Source organism: Pantherophis guttatus, chromosome 1, assembly GCF_059756535.1.
Source record: "Pantherophis guttatus breed Tessera chromosome 1, ASM5975653v1, whole genome shotgun sequence".
NCBI classification, from domain to species: domain Eukaryota; kingdom Metazoa; phylum Chordata; class Lepidosauria; order Squamata; family Colubridae; genus Pantherophis; species Pantherophis guttatus.
Window position 1 is genome coordinate 214,983,382 of NC_142063.1, and position 20,176 is coordinate 215,003,557.

Genomic DNA, 20,176 nt, shown 5'->3' on the forward strand with positions numbered 1-20,176 from the left:
AACTTCTTTATTATCAATGAATTGATTAGTTGAATTCTAGCATCCTGCCAAAAAAAACCCCAACAACCTATGAATATAGACTGGATGAATAAATCAGTTAGAATGAATGAATGAGTGAACGAATGAATGAGTTTGCAGGAAAAATTACTCATATGACATACTTTTAAAAGAATGTTTATTGAATTTATATACAGTAGCTACTTGTCTCCATGCATGATTCTCAGGAGCTCACAAAGAGTTAAAAACAATATGAAAATAGCAATACACACACACACACACACACACACACACACACATATATACAATAAAAACAGTAGGAACCATATCACAAAATAAAACATATCTTCTTTTATTTTTTGCAGATTATTCCAAAGATGTATTAGCCATCATTAGTCATAAGTAAATTCTGTTAAAAAATGATAGGAGTGGAAATCAGGAGCTCTTGGAACCCTCTTATTTCACTTCCAGAATTTGCAAACGAAGTTGCAGAAGCCAGTGCTACATTTTTACATGGTATTTTGAGGTAAGAAACACAGAAAAGGTCTAAAATTGGCTTTCTGCAGTATTGCAAACCAAGCTCACATTTCACACCCACAAACAAAAGTAACTTAGAAAAATGCAAATGATACTGACCCCAGATAGCCCTACTCACATTGGCCTTTATTTTATGTTCCTATTCTTATGCTTTCTAGGAAAACATTAAAGGCAGTTTTGGGTCACCTGAAAATTGCCAACTCAGTTTGAAAATTGTATTGATTTTATTTTCAGTAATGCACTTGTGCTCACCATGGCAACTTAAAGAGTTCTGCTGTACCTTCTGTCTGCTGGTAATTTGTCCCAAAATCTTAAGTTTAATTATCCTGACCTTACACATGTAAGTTGGTATTGATGCATTCGTGTGTTGAAAAAAGACAATTACAATCTTTTTTTTTCTTTTACATAGAAGCATCCTACTGGCATTAAATATTTTAAAATTCATCTCTGCAATCCTACAACATGGCAGCAGCAAAAGTCTTGTTTCCCAGTATTCCATGCTTGACTATTGGACAAGTGTCTTTCTAAAGTCAACATGTTCTGTGCTGGTACAATTCATTGTTTGTGAACAAAACATTACTTCTTTTTTTTTTTTTTTTTTTTTGCATAAAAGCAACGTTGACATAGCAGCATCCACTACTATGGTAGCTAGAATGCAGGACAGTTTCTTTCTAAAAAGACAAAAAAAACATTGAGCATCTTTCTCCGAAGAGGAGAGTAAAATGAGTACAGTTTGTGCTTGCAGACGTTTCCAGCAAATAACAAGTTGGATCACCACTGCAGTGCCATATCTGCTTTGCTCCAGACATATTTGCCGCCTCGCTTGAAAAACATATTTTCATCAAAGCCACTGCATTGTATAGCATTTTTTACCCCTACATCCAGGATTGACCGAGAAGGCTCTTTTCGGCCATTGACACAGTTGAGAAAACGCATCTGGGAAAAACACAAAGAAAAGAATTATAACATAAGAGAATTAACATCTGTGTACAACTGTTCTACCAAACCATCATATCACTTGAAGTTAGTGCCTAATTCCAATCCTGCAAATGACTTCACGTAATTATATACATGGGAATATTATTAATATTTAAGGCTCTGAATGGTACCATTAACCATAATGTATTTGTTTTTAGCTCATGTGTAAAGATTTCACAAGTAACGGATCATAATTCCCTTCATTCAGTGCCATCGTAATTTCATTGTAATTTCATTACAATGAGTGAACAGTTGTTTGTTGAGGAATAGAAACAAAACAACAAAAACACAACATAGGCCAAATTGTCTGAAAAGTCTTTCCAGAAACCTTTTATACTGAAATTTAGAGGAGTCTATAGGCTAAAATACATATATTTGTAGGTATCAATCAAGTTGGTCTTGGCAAAAACTAATATCTCAGTCAAGATATTGACTGCACAAATCTTGATCTCGAGACAAACTGCAGAAATCATTAAAAGAAGAGTTTCATCTGGAGGTATAGTCTCCCACCAAAGCAGAGGAATTAGGCTGAATCAATGTATATTCCAGAGTTGTAGAAAGAAATGAATTTATTCGAACTTCAAAATGTGCTTCAACCTAGCAGTTGCCTGTAACCAGAAATTAAAAATGGCCACCAAAGGACTCAGAGAAATGCTTATATATGCAGTATCTCGATAGTGTACCAATTGTCAAAAATGTTTCCCTCTTTCCCTTTTCTCAACATCTCAAAGTGCCTGAGTTTTAAGTATGTGCATCAAATGTTCAGTTGTACTGCACATATGTGCACTGCTCTACTTTTGTAACACTACAGAATGCACTTTTATTCCAATGCAATGGACTCACTATTAATTAAACACCTACAGGTTTTTTTATTTAGTGAACATGGGAGGCGGGTAGGAAAAGAGTCCATTAGTTCATGAATCTATTTTAAATTAAATAATATATTGAGGGGTCCTTGGTACTCTCTGAGCTTGGTTGTTTTCTTGCAGATATTTCATTACCAAACTAGGTAACATCATCAGTGGTAGTCTAGTACTGATGATATTATAGCTTGGGTAATGAAATGTCTACAGGAAAACAACGAAGTTCAGAGAGCACTAAGGATTCCTCATTTCAATCCTGAGCCACACATTTTCTCCTTTATTGAAAGAATACATTATTCGCAGCAACACTATCATACAAGTGATGTAAATGACATTATTGCATCACATTTATGACTTTGCCCAAGTGATATAAAATGATGCAAACACAATGGAAATTTTCATCTGTTGTATCCAAAATCTGTGGCTCTATGGTCCGCCAAATCAGGCTTTCGCAGTATAAGGGAGACTTATACCTGAAAACTAATATTTTATTAGTTCTGTTTATAATACTAAACTGCAATATGCTTCGTTGATTTCAGGGGATTTTACTTCCAAGAAGTATAAGTTCTGATCCCCCTATGGCAAGGCCTGAAGTAAAGCTCTTGATTTCAGAAACAGGAAAAATATTTTCAAAATATAGAGCAAATAAAATGACAAACAAAATTACTTACATATTCATCCAGAATTAAGTAGGAATCTCTCATCTGTGAAAAGATGGGAAAGCAGCAACTTTAATTTACCATAATGTATAATTGTATATTTAGAGAGTGAGGCTGGATGACTTTGGGCCAGTCACTCTCTCCTAGCCCAACCTATCTCACAGGGTTGTTGTTGGAGAGAAAATAGGAGGAGAATGGTGTGTAGGATGTGTTTGCTGTCTTGCATTATTTGTAAAGTAATGGGATAAAAATCTAATGCATAAATTAAAAAACAATAGCAGATTTCATTTACAGGCAATCTTCAACTTATGACTACAATTGAGCCTAAAATTTCTGTTGGTAAGTGAGATATTTGTTAAGTGAGTTTACTCCATTTTACGACCTTTCTTGCCAGTTGTTAAGTGAAACACCGCAGTTGATAAATTAGTAACCCGGTTGTTAAGTGAATCTGGCCACCCCATTGGCTTTGCTTGTCAGAAGATTGCAAAAGGTGATCTCATGACCTTGGGATAGAGCAACCGTCATAAGTGTGAACCAGTTGCCAAACATCTGAATTTTGATCACATGATCATGGGGATGCTGCAAAGGTGGTAACTGTGAAAAATGGTCATAAGTCACTTTTTTCTAGTGCTGTTGTAACTTTTAACGGTCACTAAATAAACTGTTGTAAGTCGAGGACTTCCTGTATGTGCTTCATATAGCTTACAGTGGTTTTTTTTTATTTTGAGCTATTGTTTCAAAATAGTCCTTAATATAATGTGTAAATTAAAAGCTACCTGTGCCTAGAGAATGAAATTAAATTAGCAGAGAGTCTATCATGGAAATTTGATGTGACGTAAAATCATTTTGTGCTATGATTTCCCACACCTATAACTACTATATTTCCAGGAAAGATAGCCATAGAATTCTGATGATTTAAGCAAGTTCCTCAAAAAAGAACACGGCAAAACTCAACATTTAAACATGAAATTGTTCACATATAAAAAGAAGAGTGTAGAGCTTTGGAAGGAGTATAGCAGTGGTGGGTTGCTCCCGGTTTGCACTGATTCGCAAGAACCGGTAGTAAAAATTTGTAGTAGTTCCAAGAACCGGTAATAACATTGGCTGGCCACGCCCCCGAACCGGTCCCCAGCCCGGTCACCACTCACTTACCCCGCCCACCTCAGCAGAGGCTTTTTTTTTTTTTTAAAGCATTTTCTCTACAACCTCTTCGGCTGAAAAAATGCTTTTAAAAGTTAAAAAAAAAAAAGCTTCTGATGATCCCGTGGCTCAGCTGGGATCATCAGAGGCTTTTCAGAGCATTGTTTTCTGCAACCTCTTCGGCCGAAGAGGTGGTAAAAAAATGCGTTGAAAAGCCTCTGACAATCCCAGCTGAGTTGCCTGATCGGCAGAGGCTTTTCAAAGCATTTTTTTCCTGCAACCTCTTAAGGTTGTAGAAAAAGTGCTTTTAAAAGTTAAAAAAAAAAAAAGTTGGCCACGCCCACCCAGTCACATTACCCCCCCACCAAGCCACACCCACAAAATAAGCCATGCCCACAGAACTGGTAGTAAAAAAATTTAGAACCCCTGGAGTATAGGTATTCTTAATTTATGACCACAGTTGAGCTCAAAGTCTTGGTCATCAAGTAAAGCTGTCATTAAGTAAGAGATCATACAACTGCTTCGTCAATGACTCCATCCTTGTGCGTCTAATTGTGATCATTTAGTGAGAGCCTGGGTCATTAAGTATACAGAGTCCAAGGTAAAGAACAGAGAGTCCCTGGTGGGAGGGAGACCCACACTCGGGACCTAAAAATCCTCCCTATCAAAATCCAAATAGAGCCGTGGTGGTGAAGTGGTTAGAATGCAGTATTACGGTTGTAATTAAGCAGGTTATACTGTGACTGAGGTGATTTTATGGGAAATTTTTTCGTTAAGCCGTTAAGTGAATTCTTTGCCTACAATAGGTGCTTTTTCCTGGAAATTGGAAGTACCAGTAAATGCTGGTTTCTGGCAAAAAAGAGAAGAGCCTGTAGTACAGTGGACTAAAGCACTGTTATTAACATCAAGCTGTCTGCAATTACTGCAAGTTCAAATCTCACCAGGCTCAAGGTTGACTCAGCCTTCCATCCTTTCAAAAGTAGGTGAAATGAGGACCCAGATTGTGGGGGCAATAAGATGACTTTGTATAAAATATACAAAAGTATGAAGGCTATTGCTTAGCGCATTGTAAGCCGCCCTGAGTCTACGGAGAAGGGCGGCATATCTATCCATCTATCTATCTATCCATCTATCTATCTATCTATCTATCTATCTATCTATCTATCTATCTATCTATCTATCATCTGTTTGATTTATATGCCGCCCTTCTCCAGAGACTCAGGGCGGCTTACAATGCGTTAAGCAATAGCCTTCATACTTTTGTATATGCCTGCTTAGTAGGGCTTTTTGGCCCCCCTTAAGCGGTGTTCTATTTTTTTTATACAAAGTCAACTTATTGCCCCCACAAACCGGGTCCTCATTTTACCTACCTCAGAAGGATGGAAGGCTGAGTCAACCTTGAGCCTGGTGAGAATTGAACTCGCAGTAATTGCAGGCAGCTGGCAGCTAAGTGCTACTTTAACAGCAGTTTAGTCCGCTGTGCCACCAAGGCATATAAATTAAAGCAAAAAAAAAAAGGCCATAATTTCCAGTCATCTGACTGTAGGATGCAGCCATAAATAAGGGCCCTTTGACTGTGATCTGTGGGGGAAGGGACAGTAATCAAAACTTTGAATCAAGGTTGAAAGTACTTTTTTGGGTACATTATAACTTCAAACAGACATTAAGTAACCAGTCATAATCAAGGACTAACTGTATAATAAACAACTCAAGGTAGCAAACATACCTAATACTGCGCTTCCTCCATTTGAACTACTGAGTTATAAAAGAACAAATGATTTTTAAAAATATAATCCAAAGTAGGGGAGGGGGAATCAAAGGATGGGGAAAGAGTTGTCTTCATTCCTTTAATAAGTCTAAATGAAACAAACAGATCCTAGAAAAGTTAAAATTCTGTTGAACCCAACGTTAATTTGTGGTTTTGCAAAATCTAAATTTTTCCTCATGAATGTCCCTATTGAGACTATTCACGATCAACAGTTATGTGATGCATTAGAATATTATTACTGTATCATGGTACAGTAATAATGGAGTTTTATACATCTAATTATTATAGTGGACCAGTGCCATGACTGTTAATTTCTGATGCAATTGCTTGCAACAGTGTTAATAAGAAATGTGCAGCAATTCCCCTTGATATAACACTGGGCATCTAGACTCCCAACAATACAGATCCAAAATGCTAAGCGAATATAAACTGCAAGCATTCTAACAAATCCCCATTAAAAAAAGCTTTCTTGTACCAAAAGAAAAAAGAACTTGGATAATTGCATTTTGCCATCAGCATTAGGACTTCTAATGCCAAACAATAAATATATTGCTTTCAAAGTGTATGAACAATCAGCATGATTACCTTTTGATTAGATTCAGGGACTAAGCATGGGAGATCTTTATGACGGTGCACAAATCGTTCAAAATCTTCATCATTGATGATGAATCTTTCAGCTTCTCTCAGAGATTCTTCCCCTGTATTTTCTCCTTCGATGAGCAAGCACTGAAATATCTAGAAAGCATCAAGTGTATGATTAAGAGAGAACTCTTGCTGGTTACAATTACTGTGCAATAGAACAATACTACCAAGAAAATTCAATGAAAGCTTTTATAATTCTATAAACCAGATGTTATTATACTGTATGGGTAATTTGCAATTATATCCATGGTCAAAAACTGGTAAAAATTTCAGCTTCTGGATTTTGTGCTTGAGGTGGAAGAAAATACAACTTTGATTCTGAGTTTTGCTGATTAGATAAGTTTGCTGTTATAGAAATGGCTAATGCATATTAAGTATGTAAAAATAAAAAGTTGAGGCTGAAATGTTAGTATTTTAGTCTACTGTGCTAAAAAGAATCAGGAGTCAATGCTTTCAGTTCATTTTCTGTCTTTAACCTACACATCTTCCTCTTCCCTTTTCCCTCCTCATTTTTTATTTTCATTTTCTTTTGTATTTTATATCTCGATAAACTTAATAAAATTATTAAAGAAGAGTGGTGAAAACTATTAAGACTAACCAAGAATTATTGGTTAGAGTAAGTTTCTCAATCTTGGCAACTTTAAAATGTGTGGACTTTAACTTCCACAATGCTAGCTGGGGAATTCTGGGAGTTGAAGTCCACCCATCTTAAAGTTGTCAAGGTTGAGAAACACTGGATTAGTTAACCTAAGAATTATTAACTTATCATCTGAGCCTAACAGCATCATCATTATTATTATAGTTGATCGCTCAACCAGCCATTTAGAGTGGGTGTGGTATTTGGCTTACATCTCAGCAGTAAAAAACAATACAATGAAAGAAGGAAGACAAATGCATCTAAACCAACAACCCAGCACATCAAAAGAAAACTAATAATCTCCACAGCCATCCTAAGCCCAAATCTAGGAGCAGAGTCTTTCTGGATTTGAGGAACAGCTGCAAGATGAGAGCTGGGCTGATTTCTGAGGAGGTGGATGCTGCTCCTGAGAGTGGGGTCCAGGTCAGAGAGGATGTCCTTCCTAGGTCCTTGATAGATAACAATGTTTAACTAAATTAGGGACCTGGACTGCTCTTATTTTGCTCAATCTTACTTATCTCCTTGAAAACGAAGGAAAATGTTACCATGGCATATTAGTTTGTTTATTAACCATATTTTGATACCCACCCCCATCTTCCTCATAGAGTGACTCCATTATTTTTATATCGCCATATTATCAGGTTCTATTGTAGGTATGTGTTGGTGTGCAAAATGCTTCAGACTTGAATTGTTCTGAATTGAACTCAAAACATAATTGTTCCAAATTCAAAATACCTTGCATCTGTGCAAGAACACTGTTCTGAGTCTGGATCAGCTCTTTTGAGTACTTTGGAAACATGAAACAGCTTGAAACAACTTTGGTACAGTGGGAACCAGTGCCCAGATTACACGAAACATCCTATTTTTAATATTTACAATTTTCTGTACAACCCCGATGTAGGGCTCATCTTTCCGCTTAATCAAATATTCAAATTAAAGTTATCAAATATTGTAGCAATAATTATATTAGCCACAAGCAAAGCTAATTTGAGTGACCATCCTGTTTCATAGAGTGGTCAGCTGTTACAGTCCCCTCTGAGATGACTGTATTGAAATCAGAGATTTATATTAGGAAGTGCAGGTGTAAAAAAAACATTTACAATTTTGAGTTTCAGGTAGAACTCCATTTTGGTGACAATATAGATCAGAAAAGAAAAGGGTAGACAAATAACATGTTATATTTGGAATAAGTAAATATGCCCATATATGTTCAGCAAAGGATGAAAAAAACGGTTTTCAAAAGACGCAGATCCTTATAGTCAACTAACTTACTGCCATCTAATGGATGCTGAAGACATTGTGGTATATACAACATGAATGGGGATTTCTAAACATCCTTTGCCAAAATGCCACAGGCAAATAACCTTTAAATGCTAAATAGTGAAAAGTTTCTTATTTTAGGACTCTGCAGACTGTAAGAGTCAATATATCATAGATCAACACCATCACTATAGTTTTGATAATGGTTAATATTAACCTAAGTTGTAGCAGTTAAAGTTGATTGGCAGTAAATTGATGTCTAGTAGTAAATTCCCAAGTGATCCACAACAGATTCTGATTCTTAATACTTTAGCAATAGTACCATAAAATTATTTCCTTCATCAGGCCAAATTATAAACCTGAAAGTAAAATGAAGAATGCTGGGAGTGATTAAAAAATGAATCCTTGGATGTGTCAACATATATATCCACACGTCTGTCCTTAGGTTCTTTTGAAGAAACTGCTGGATTCCAAATTCTTTAATATAAATTATATTTCTTTGCATCAAGTCCAGATTCCTTTAAGGGACTGAAGTTAACTTTTCCAAGAGGTCAGAAAAGCAATGGAGATGATAATGGCAAAAAATGAACCAGGTCCATGCGACACACACACATGGACAGCTTTTTTTTTAGAATATGAAGGAGTTGTTTTCTTTGTTTTAAAAATATTTTAGGGGTCCTACCCATTATAGCTAATATTTCCCACTTTACAATATTAAAAGTTATGCCGTCTATTTTCTGCTCTTACCTTCCAACGGACAGGATTTAGAGCTTTGATCTTCTCATTCATGTCTTCTTCCACATTGAAACGATTGATCACGGAATTTATCTTGAAAGCAACATTGTATTTTTGGCACCACATCTTCAGTTTTTCAAGATTTTCAACATGATTTTTCTTTCCTTGCCCACGGCCAATTAAAACATTGACTTCTTCATTGAAGCTATCACAAGATACAGCAAGAATATCTAGATATTCCCCTAAAGCAGAAAGAGTTCACTAGTATTTAATATCATCAGCCAATTGTCATCTAAATTTATCAAGTTCTAGGTGAATAACCATTACTTTGATTATAAACATAACCATAATGTATTATGCCATGTTTAAACTGCTGGCTTACTGAGAATTACATAACAATTAAAACTCTTCTTCTTTACATCCTCTTTTACCACTTCAGGTGTCAAGGGGACCAGAAATACTAACATTATTTATTTGAAATTACCCTTTTACAAACAGGTGCTTTAATATTTTGTTATTTATATGTCAGTAAAATAAACCGTCTTTAGAATATGGAAACCAAAATGAAGCACATAAAGATTTGTAAGATGGAAGCTAAAATATACCTGTTGATGGTAAACCCAAAAATCTTCAGAGTAACCACTGTTAAAATACTAAAGGGAAGAAATTATAAAACAACATTTGTTGGGTTAGATTCAGTGGTGGGATTCAGCCAGTTCGCACCACTTCGGGAGAACCGGTTGTTAACTTTCTGAGCAGTTTGGCAAACTGGTTGTTGGAGGAAATCATTAGGGAAGAGAACCGGTTGTTAAATTACTTGAATCCCACCACTGGTTAGATTCAGTCTGTTATGTGAATCCAGCAGTGGCTAGAAATCATAATTCAAGGCTGAACATGCTGTGAAAACCTTGTGCGAACCAAGTGAAGGCCTCAGAATGGTATAAGCATAAAATTCTCAGAACAGAGAGATACAGATGTGACATTATGTCATGCCCTCCTGTATATAATTTTAAATGATTTCTGCCACCACCACATTAGAGGGTAGTATATCATTCACAGCCAAAAAATTAAAAGACGCTTGCTCCTGGGGAGGAAAGCTATGGCAAATCTAGACAGCATACTAAAAAGCAGAGACATCACCCTGCCAACAAAAGTGCGTAAAGTCAAGGCTATGGTTTTCCCAGTTGCAATGTATGGCTGTGAAAGTTGGACCATAAGGAAGGCTGAGCACCAAAGAATTGAGGCCTTTGAACTATGGTGCTGGAGAAGACTCCTGCGAGTCCCTTGGACTGCAAGGTGATCAAACCGGTCAGTCCTAGAGGAGATCAACCCTGATTGCTCTTTAGAAGGCCAGGTCCTGAAGATGAAACTCAAATACTTTGGCCACCTAATGAGAAGGAAGGGAGAAGAGCCTAATGCTGGGAAAGATTGAGGGCAAAAGAAGGGGATGGCAGAGAACGAGGTGGCTGGATGGAGTCACTGAAGCAGTAGGCGTGAGCTTAAATGGACTCCAGAGGATGGTAGAGGACAGGAAGGCCTAGAGGAACATTGTCCATGGGGTTGCAATGAGTTGGACACGACTTCATGACTAACAACAACAAGATCATTCTGAGAACTTCTATACATACCCTCTCCTTGCAAGTGATATACACCAGGATATGAACAGGTCCTCAAATCTAATGCCTTAAATATAATCATCTAAAGTGCCACGGTCTGAGAGTTCAGATTTTAGTAGAGGGTTTGATCCCCAATAATTTCTGGCTAGTAACGTCTGCCAATTTCTTAACAGAACGAAACCGGCCATGTGGTGCTTCCTGATAGTCCATGTCATTGTGAAAGTAGTGAGTAATTAATAAACAAACAAACAAACTTTTAGAAATTTCATTGGAAGCTGCCTAATTCCAAGACATACAATTGGTCTATTAACAGTGGTGGGATTCAACCGGTTCGCACCACTTCGGCCAAACCGGTTGTTAAATTGCTGGCCGGCCCCTTCCCTCCCCTTCTATAAGTCCCCACACGTCCACCCCCCCCCCCGCAGCCCATTTTTGCTGCCAGGAGGCCGCAGGGAAGCCTAGGCTCAAAACAGGGTGCGAGGGGGGATGAACCGTGGTCCCCCCCACGGTCCCTTTTTGCTCCCAGGAGGCTGCAGAGAGGCCTACTAGGCCCAAAACGGGGCATGGGGGGTGCGATGTGCCCCCCCCGGCCTGTTTTTGCTCCCAGGGGTATGCAGGAGGCAGAGTGCTGCCTGTCATACCCCCTGGCCACACCCACCCAGCCAGTCATTAGGGCAGAGAACAGGTTGTTAAATTATTTGAATCCCACCACTGTCTATTAAGCTCAGTACAATATTGATTCTAGTAACTGAAAGCAGCTCTCCCAATTTTGAAACCTCAGATTTTCCAAGGATAAGAAACTGCTTTTTTTGGCTGACCTAACCTGGTTCTCTTAAATACGAAACAAATATTCTATCTCTGAGCTATTATCTTTCCCCCATATTGCTAGTGATAACATTTATATTAAGCACTGTACACTAAGCAGTTTGAGGCGAAGAATGAAAACAGGCGAAAAGCAACTGTTTTAGGAGCCTTATTTTGTTATTGATTTTTCTAGGGGTGGACAAATTTCAAAAACTAAAATGATCACTTTACCTCCCCAACTGGAAAGATTTTTGTTCTGCTGCCAAGTCCAACCCAGAGCATTTTATTGGAACCAGAGCGTACCAGATCAAAATGCCAGCCACTGGCATTTTGCCAGCCAGTGCTCCTACCAGGATATTCCATTCAATGTTTCATTCTCTTTTTCACATCAGACAGTCAGAGAAATCTCTTTGCTCATTAAATTGGTTTGGTTTGGGAATATCCTTGCTGTAATTTTTTAAAAAAACATTCTCATTAATTCTTTAGAATTTACCAAGCCCACTGATACCTGCCTTTTGCACATAACATACTCTTCTACCATATATACAAGGGGATGGATGAATAAAGAAGGTTGTTTCTTACTATTTTATGAGGTTTTGGATAGCCAAGACTATTCTCTTTTTGATAGTTACATTCTTTTTATTCTTTCGTCCAATTTAATCAGCACAACAAGATATATTATAAGCTGTGGTGGCCCAGTGGTTAGAATGCAGAACTGCAGACTACTTCTGCTGCCTGCTGGCTGCCTGCAATTTGGCAGTTTGAATCTCATCAGGCTCAAGGTTGACTCAGCCTTCCATCCTTCCGAGGTCTGTAAATAAGGACCCAGATTGTTGGGGGCAATATGCTGACTTTGTAAACCGCTTAGAGAGGGCTGTAAAGGACTATGAAGCGGTATACAAGTCTGAGCACTATTGCTATTATATAATCTAGAAGAGCTGATTATAATTTTTCTTACCATAATATTTGAACCATCTCTCCTTAACCATACTGCCATTGGTCACAATGCTAACACTCGGCAACTTTAGCTCCTCCTTGCAAAATTTGACCAGCTTTCCGACAAAATCGCCTCGCTCGTGCAGAAACGGTTCACCACCTGAGAAGTTTATTTTCTCCATACCTGGGATGTGCCAGAGAGAACAAGAAAGTGATAGGAACATTCAAGCAGTACACCTACTGCAAGAACAATTATCAATAATAAAAAAAAAATCACTAGATTTTCTAAACTATTTTTCTCCTACACATATACACAGAATGTCAAATTGGATGGTTTACATAGCTCAGTATCATTAATATGCTGTTTTCTTCACCATGGACCCCTTTAAATATCTTTTGTGGCCATGAATCGTGGCCAAGGACCTCTCTCAAGACTTAACTCAAAATTTAAATCATAACTTTTTTTCAAGACTTTGTGGACCCCCTGTGACATCATCGTGGTCCCCCAGGGCTCCACAGACCACAGGTTGAGGACCAATGATGTAGAGTTTAAATGAGGCATTTTCTCAACCCAACCAAAAGATCCCAGACATTAGAGGTGAAGCCACTGGCATGCCAAGTGTGTGTCCCATCACTGAACTTATTTTGTGGATCTCTTGCTGTCTTAAGGACTCTATCCATTTTCCCTGAATTATATGGATGTCTCCTGGCTCCCAAATATATCACCATACCCAATGGGAAGGAAGGAAGGAAGGAAGGAAGGAAGGAAGGAAGGAAGGAAGGAAGGAAGGAAGGAAGGAAGGAATAAATAAATAAATAAATAAATAAATAAATAAATAAATAAATAAATAAATAAATAAATAAATAAATAGAATCTGGAACATAAACACAAAATTGAATAGATCACAGTTGTTAAAAATTCCAAAGAATCAAAAGTGCAAAGTATATGCAAAAATAGCCATTAAATTATGTGGAGCTCGATTTTCAGTAGTTATGGAGAATAAATAAAAGCAAAGACTTCCTTCAGTCAATTTCTCATTACTAATGAAACAAACAAAATGTTTAAAAGTTATGATATTTATATAGTTACTTACCAAGCACATCTAAATTATTTTAAAGTAAGCAAAATATCTTTACAATCCTTAAGGCATGTCACAACTTTTGAGCACCCTTAATGTTTGGAAATTGAAAGTTAAAAAATTTGACATGCCCTAAAATATGCATGCAAGCCAAAATGGTATACGGGCTCTTTTTTGTGTGTGTGCCTTTAAATCATTATTGACTTCTAGCACTGCTTGGACTAGTTCCTGCTATTTTCTTGGTATTGTTTTCCAGAAGTGGTTTGACATTTCTTTCTTTCTAGGACTGAGTGGGAGTGACTGGCCCAGGTCATCCAGCTAGTTTGTGCCCATGTGGAGATTACAACTCATGGCCTCCTAGTTTCTATCCTGGTGCCTTAACCACTACATCAAATTGGCTGTCATATGATCATTCTCCAGGTACTTTTCTTAATTACAATTTGGAGGGCATTATTATGGTTTGTCACACTCAGCCCAATGTTTACACTGGTTTGGCATTTTTGTCCATCTAACAAGTCCTTCCCTAGGACACTGGATAGGCAGATGTTGTTTGATGGTGGTTCATTGTATCACTGCAGGATGTAAGCTGCTCAAAGTAAAGCTGTCTTTTACAATTGACTGATGGTGATTTTGTCAATTCTGATGGCTGGAGCAATTAAACTGGAGCAAGTTGTTTTGGGATTGTACCCCTGATTGTACCCTATTGGTGCTACCTTTGCTTTCTTTTGCCACAGTCATACTATTTCTATTCGCAGATTTTTGTATTTTGTGATTTTTCTCCAGGTCTTTTTCTTCTATTCTGCTGTCTCCATGTACTGCAAAGCCACTATCCAGACCTTGTTTTTCTTATCAAAAATGTTGTATGACAGGTGCTTGTATGTTTGAATTCTAAACTCCCAGAGCATTTTAGCCTTTTCAGTTTCTATTATGTCTACTTTGTGGTCCCACCAGTTCTTGCTTGCAGACGAAGATATTTCTTTTTTTTAAAAAAAAATAATCTTTATTTACATTTATCATTAAAAAAGAAGACCACACACCAGATAAATAACAAACAGAACAACAAGACAAAAAACATACAGGCATATAAATAGTACCTTAATAACTTAATATTTGGTACAGTAGATCTATATTACATTCCGGGGGAGACAGAACAACCTAATTTGAATTTATGAATCAATCAGGTCTATCTGACCTCACTTTAATTGTATAATAAAAGGTTTTCGATAAATACAACTCCTATTCTGGTTTGGGTTGTAATTTTCTCTTCGATAACCAAATATACAGTTTTTCCCAAGATAAACATATTTGCGTTTGGTCTCTATCTTTCAGTTTTTTTGTCTGAAATTTATCTGCTTCCGCACAATCCAAAATCTTCTTTATTATTGTTTCCTCTGATGGGGTATTTTTATCTTTCCAGAGTTGGGCAAATGTTAATCTCACTGTTGTGATAATATGTAGTGCAAGGTACCATGAGTCTTTTTTGATATTTTCCGGTTTGGAGCCGAGCAAGCATGTCTCTGGTCGCCATTCAATCTCTTAGTTTAAGATCTCATTAAGCCATTTTTTAATTTTCTCCCAAAATTTAACTGCTTCTGGGCACATCCACCATTGGTGATAATAAGTGCCATGCTCAAATCCACATTTCCAGCATTCAGCAGACTGTCCAGTAAACATTTTTGCCAATCTATCAGGTGGGAGATGCCATCTGTATAGCATCTTGTAAATGTTTTCTTTATATGCAGTAGAGACTACTAGTTTCATATTCCCCCACCAAATCTCTTGCCATTTTTCCAGATGAATTGAATAACCAAAGTTTTTCCCTCAGGCGATCATTGTATCCTTTATTATCTCTTTGCCAATCTCTAACCTCATCAACAGTTTATAGCTTTTAGAAATCATGCCCCTGGCCCATCAAGATTTTATCTAATTCCTGCAAATCGACATTTATGCCTTTCCTATCTCGGTCTCTTTTATATTTTGATTGGACCTGTAAATAGGTCCACCAATCCAATTGCAATCCAATTTCTTGCAGATCTTCCAATACACTTTCTCATGCTGTTGTTTGTAGTCAGTCTGTGCTATCTTCTTGCAACAGTTTACTGGGTGGTCCAGTTTCTTCAGCTTCTTTGCAGAGGCAGCATTTGCTGTCTTCATTGCTGTCTTCTCAATTCCGGTTTTGCATGCATTTGTTCTTAAGGCTTGACCTTGTACAGCCAGAATTAAGCTCCTCGGTCTCTTTCTTCAATTTTCCTGCTCTTAGCTATTGCTATTCTTGTTCTTATCTGCTTTGCCTGCTACTTTTTTATGTATTGGCCATGTAATACTTGCCCTTGCCATGTCTCTTTTCTATTCTTCATTTGATCTTTCTTGTAGGCTAGTTTGGTCTCTCCAGTACTTAGTAAGGCTTCATGGAATACTAGCTTCAGGGCATCTTCTTCACTCTCCTTCAGATCCTCTTCTACAGGTAATGCTTTTTCGCCCTTCTTCAGCTGTCTGGTGTACTTACAACCTTCCACACTGACCTATTTTCCTTGGTAAGTAGAGTCTGTCAACTTTGCTGTGTGGACGAAGGGCAAGACTCATTGTCATTTGTCTTCCTAGCTAGGACTTTTAGTTCTGCTTGAGTCATTTCCACTAATGAGTTTGGACGCCGAGATCATTATTATTACTATATTTTTCATCCTGCCTTTTATATATTTTTTATCAGTTCAATGCATCAAACATACTTAATACTCCTAGTTCTAATTTTCCCTACAACAACCATCCTGTGAAGTAGGGTGGACTGAGTTTGCCACTGCTTTTTTTCTGGGATCTTTCCGATTTCTTGATTGAAGCCTACAGCTTCAAAACTTCCTGGTGATCTCCTGCCAATTATAAAACAATCCTTAGGGATTCATTTATTTATTTTTCACATCAACCAAGGTCAGCTAAGTGGTGGACTAATGAGAATTCTGTAGTTATTAAGTACAGTAAATCAAATCTGGGTGTCTAATAGTTAAGTAATGTTTTCTGTTTCACAGTTGCTTACTCCTGTTAAGAATTGTGTGAAATGCAGAAACGGTCATACCCAGCCCAGCTTAATTTAATACAACAAAAGACCTGGTGAAACTTTGAAATTTAATAAATATAGCGCAAGCAAAATCTCTTTTGTTTTGCTGCAAAAGGTGCTGCTGTCCTTTATTAAACTGATCCAGTGAGGTAAGTATTTCAAAAGAGACTCTCTGCACTGGTCCCCACATATAGCCCTCTATAATATTCTCAAGGAAATTTTGCAAAGCCAGCAGCAGAGCTGTGGGCCAGGGCTGTAAAATGCGTGCATTTCGGCATTTATTTTACACGGCTTACATTGTCAGAATTGTTATTTACCCCCAGGGTTTTAAAAGCTGAATTATGGCTAACTGGTGGTGGCCTTCTACTGCTGCACCATAGAGAGTATTTTAACTTACTGCATCTGTATAAGGTTTGCCAACTGCACAGTGGCAGATAAGACAGCACTCCAGAGGGTTAACTTTACTGCCCAGAGAATTATTGGTTGCCCTCTCCCTGATTTGGAAGACCTTTATAGCTCCTGCTGCCTTAAGAAAGTTCAAAACACTTTTAAAGATCCATCTCATCCTGGGCACCCTTTTTTTGAACGATTATCATCTGGCAGACGGTACAGGATAATAAAAACAAGGACAAGTAGGCTGAAAAACAGCTTCTATACCAGGGCAATAACCATACTGAATTCTATGGTATAGTGCAATATTGGGTTTTCAATTTCAATTATGTAGAATGTAAAGGATGTAGGTTTGTGTTTTTATTTTTATAGTTATAATGTACACTGAAGACAGCATTTCATTTCGTTGTACCATGTCCAATGACAATAAAGTAAACTAAACTAAACTAGCCTCATTAACCAATTGATTCATAATCAATCACCAGGGAGACTGAATTCTAGTCCCACCTTAGGCATGAAAGCCAATTGGGTGACTTTGGACCAGTCACTCTTTCTCAGCCCAACTTACCTCACCCAGTTGTTGTGTGGAAAGTAGGAGTGTGGAAAAGGTGTCTCTATGGAGATTCTCCGTCATCCAGGTCATGGTTGTCCCAAAGGTGCTTTTTTTCAAGAGGCAATGGGACTTTCTGGTTTTTCTTTGAAAACGTTTCCCTTCTCATCCAAGAAGCTTCTTCAGCTCCATCCTGTAAGAGCTGAAGAAGCTTCTTGGATGAGAAGCGAAACATCTTCAAAGAAAAACCAGAAAGTCCCATTACCTCTTGAAAAAAAGCACCTTTGGGTGTATTGGATAAGTGGGTGTATTGCATAATGTTCCGTCTTCGCAAGCCGCGGATGCTGACGCTAGCGAGGAGGAAGAGGAGGAGGAGGAAGAGGAAGAGAAGGAAAAGGAGAAGGAGAAGGAGGAGGAGGAGAAGGGGAAGGGGAAGGAGGAGGAGGAGGAGAAGAAGAAGGAGGAGGAGGAGGAGGAGGAGGAGGAGGAGGAGGAGGAGGAGGAGGAGAAGAAGAAGAAGAAGAAGAAGAAGGAGAAGGAGGAGGAGGAGGAGGAGGAGGAGGAGGAGGAGGAGGAGGAGGAGGAGGAGAAGAAGAAGAAGAAGAAGAAGAAGAAGAAGAAGAAGAAGAAGAAGAAGAAGAAGAAGAAGAAGAAGAAGAAGAAGAAGAAGAAGAAGAAGAAGAAGAAGAAGAAGAAGAAGAAGAAGAAGAAGAAGAAGAAGAAGAAGAAGAAGCTGGGAAAATAAAAGTTGCATCTTAAACTTTCATCTAGCAGTTTGGTACCCCAGAAACGTGAAGCAAAGCTAGAGGCGATCTGGTGGCCTCCCATATCCGCTCTACTTCTGATGTCTATTGCGCTCCATCCCCAGCGACCAGAGCGAGAAAACCCTTCCGCCACTGGTTCAACCCCATGCCCTCCGTAGCTTCCCGGAGCCGGCAAGGGAAAAAGGGTCACTTACCCGCCTCTTTGAGCAATCGGAGCCCCCTCTTAGCCACCTGCAGCGGCAGGACGAAAGAAGTCTTGGCGGTGTGAAAGCAGAAGCCGCACTTGTAGTTGCACTGGCGGGTGAAGTGGTAGTTGACGCTGACCGGCACCGGCGGGGGAACAGCGCCCGGCTCTGGAGCCGAGCTCGGGGAGACTCTGCGGCGGAGCGGGCCCCAAAGACAGAGGAGGACCAGCCGGCTGCAGAAAGCCGCCAGAGCCTGGAGCAGGAGACGGAGGAGCTGGCGGGGAGGCGAGCGCATGATGCCTTCTCCTTCTTCTTCTGCCTCGGGATTGCGGCGCTCCAGAGGAGACCGCGGCTTTTAAACGACCAGATAACGGCGTGCATGTGATCCTCGCTCGCCTGACCCAAAGTTTCGGTTTCCTTTACGTAGAAATCGCTCGGTGCCGTTCAAGGTGGCCAGACTCGCCGCGCCTTGGATGGTGCGTATGTGTGTGTGTGTGTGTGTGTCCCAGGCGGAGCTCCGAGAGGAAATGCTAGAGGAAAATGGGACCAGTTTAGGAAGCTGGAAGTGGCAGCGTTTCAGGACTTGAAAGACTTGGAGGTTTAGGACTCTCGCTCCGGCAAAGTGCTCGGCCCAGAACGGCGTGCGTAATGGGTGCTTCAAAGGAAAAGGGGGTGTTTCGTGGCGAGCGCAGGTTCCACATTCTACAAGACCCTCCCCACAATTCTTCTCCTAAAACGACAGAGTTGGGTTCCTCGAAGGACCGAGGCAAGGCGGGCATAAGACTAGACTAGACTAGACTAGACTAGACTAGAACAGAACAGAACAGAACAGAACAGAACAGAACAGAACAGAACAAGTATTTGCAATGCGGATGATGAGTAGAGTTTACACTTGGCTATACTCGCACCCCATCCTAGTCTTTGCCTGCTCAAGTGCTCAAGAGCAGGGGTCTCCAACTTTGGCAACTTTAAGCCTGACGGACTTCAACTCCCAGAATTCTGGGAGTTGAAGTCCGCCAGGCTTAAAGTTGCCAAGGTTGGAGACCCCTGCTCAAGAGTTCTTACTTGGGTTACCCGTTTCTGTCAGGGAGGGGGACTCAAAAATTTGGTGGGGGAAAAAAAAGGATAGACATGGACTCTGCCAAGGGCATTGGTTTTGTAAGCCTTCAGAAGAGAGGACCAAAAAGTCAAGATTTCGTTTGACTTTCGGTTTTTTGAAGTTTTGGGAATTTCTGAGGAGCAAAGTTAATGCAAACCTGACAGGTATCCATTTCACAACTGAGATTTGTGCTCCTTCCTCCCCCCCCCCCCGCTTTGGAGAATGGCCCTTGGTTGGGGTAGCCCTCCTTGTGCATCCTTAACTTCCAGAAGGATAAGGAGGCAGCCTTGCTTGCTGGCCAACCACATTTCAGTGTAGCACATTGGATAAATCTAGTGGGAGGGGGGACACACAAGGAAGGGGGTAGTTTGTGTTAGGATGTCGCAGAAACCTACAAAATGGGATAACTGAATTTACCCATCGATAGTTATTTCTTGTGAACACAGCCAGCAGACAGATACTTGTGTTTGTCACCATTTGTAAGACCT

The 20,176-nt window shown here is 39.2% G+C and overlaps 1 protein-coding gene and 1 long non-coding RNA gene across 2 annotated transcripts in view; one reads left to right on the plus strand and one right to left on the minus strand.

Moving 5' to 3' along the window:
- Positions 1-3,730, plus strand: part of LOC148116772 (uncharacterized) — a 101,765-nt gene extending 98,035 nt beyond the window's left edge. The window contains exons 5-6 of the long non-coding RNA XR_015731321.1: positions 363-523; positions 944-3,730. This is a non-coding gene — a long non-coding RNA (uncharacterized LOC148116772). The remainder of the gene's footprint in view (positions 1-362; positions 524-943) is intronic.
- RSAD2 (radical S-adenosyl methionine domain containing 2) lies at positions 159-19,128 on the minus strand. The gene is made up of 6 exons (XM_034432049.3): positions 18,599-19,128; positions 12,595-12,756; positions 9,229-9,458; positions 6,528-6,677; positions 3,047-3,079; positions 159-1,470 (listed from the first exon to the last, which is right to left on the minus strand). Exons 1-6 carry the CDS (start codon positions 18,882-18,884, stop codon positions 1,306-1,308), a joined length of 1,026 nt encoding a protein of 341 aa, XP_034287940.2. The 5' UTR covers positions 18,885-19,128; the 3' UTR covers positions 159-1,305.
- Positions 19,129-20,176: the final 1,048 nt, after the last annotated feature.

What these genes read in the sequence shown, in the direction of transcription:
- RSAD2 (XM_034432049.3), bottom strand. Translation starts at nt 18,884, where the DNA reads ATGCGCTCGCCTCCCCGCCAGCTCCTCCGTCTCCTGCTCCAGGCTCTG. An exon ending in CCGATTGCTCAAAGAGGCGG is followed by an intron (nt 12,757 to 18,598) that starts GTAAGTGACCCT and finishes GGCACATCCCAG; the next exon opens with GTATGGAGAAAATAAACTTC. An exon ending in GAGATGGTTCAAATATTATG is followed by an intron (nt 9,459 to 12,594) that starts GTAAGAAAAATT and finishes TTTCTGCTTTAG; the next exon opens with GGGAATATCTAGATATTCTT.